Source organism: Myotis brandtii, unplaced genomic scaffold (assembly GCF_000412655.1).
Source record: "Myotis brandtii unplaced genomic scaffold, ASM41265v1 scaffold601, whole genome shotgun sequence".
NCBI lineage: Eukaryota > Metazoa > Chordata > Mammalia > Chiroptera > Vespertilionidae > Myotis > Myotis brandtii.
The window spans coordinates 794,843-795,451 of NW_005370276.1; the positions used below are offsets into that span (position 1 = coordinate 794,843).

Below are 609 nucleotides of genomic sequence, written 5' to 3' on the forward strand. Positions count from 1 at the left end.
CGAATAACGGAGACCCAGAGAAAGGGAGTGAGGGTTTGGCACCTGCCAAAAACCCCGGCTCCAGGATGGATGCCACGCCCGCGCATTCCTTAGCTTTGCAAAGGGGATTTTATAAAAAGAATCGGGACTCCTTCCTCCCACCTGGTGGCTCCTCTCCCGGAGACCCCCTCCCCGAAGGCTCGCACGATCCCGGCTCCGATGCCGCGTCCCCCCCCACGCCCGGCCCCCAACAAGGACCACCTTCCCGGCATAGCGCGACCCCGTGGGCATCCCGCGTCGGTCAGTCTGTCTCTCCCTCGGTCACATCGGAGCCCCTCCCTCCTCCAGAGTCCGGTGGGCCCGGGGGGAGGGGGGGGTGCGTTGCCAGGAAGTCCCGATGCCTGGAAGTTCGGCCGCAGACTCCTCGGCCCCCCTCCTCCTGCAGCCCGAACAAGTCCGAGGTCCCCGCCCTTTCCTCCCCGGGGACCCCGGATTCCAGCCTCCAGCTCCGCCCTTCAGAGTCCCAGCCCCAGACAGCCAGACAGAACGCTATTAACTAACAATGCAGAGTTTTAATCCCGATTTGGACAAGTGCTGGGAAAACCCATAGAGACCCCTCCCTTGCGGGCC

At 64.2% G+C, this 609-nt stretch overlaps 1 protein-coding gene across 1 annotated transcript in view; it reads right to left on the minus strand.

Moving 5' to 3' along the window:
• Nucleotides 1–251, minus strand: part of HSD17B14 (hydroxysteroid (17-beta) dehydrogenase 14) — a 30,203-nt gene extending 29,952 nt beyond the window's left edge. Inside the window, 1 exon segment of the mRNA XM_014550424.1 lies at nucleotides 142–251. Within this exon segment, the coding sequence (XP_014405910.1) occupies nucleotides 142–251 (110 nt within the window).
• Between the last annotated feature and the right edge of the window lie 358 nt (nucleotides 252–609).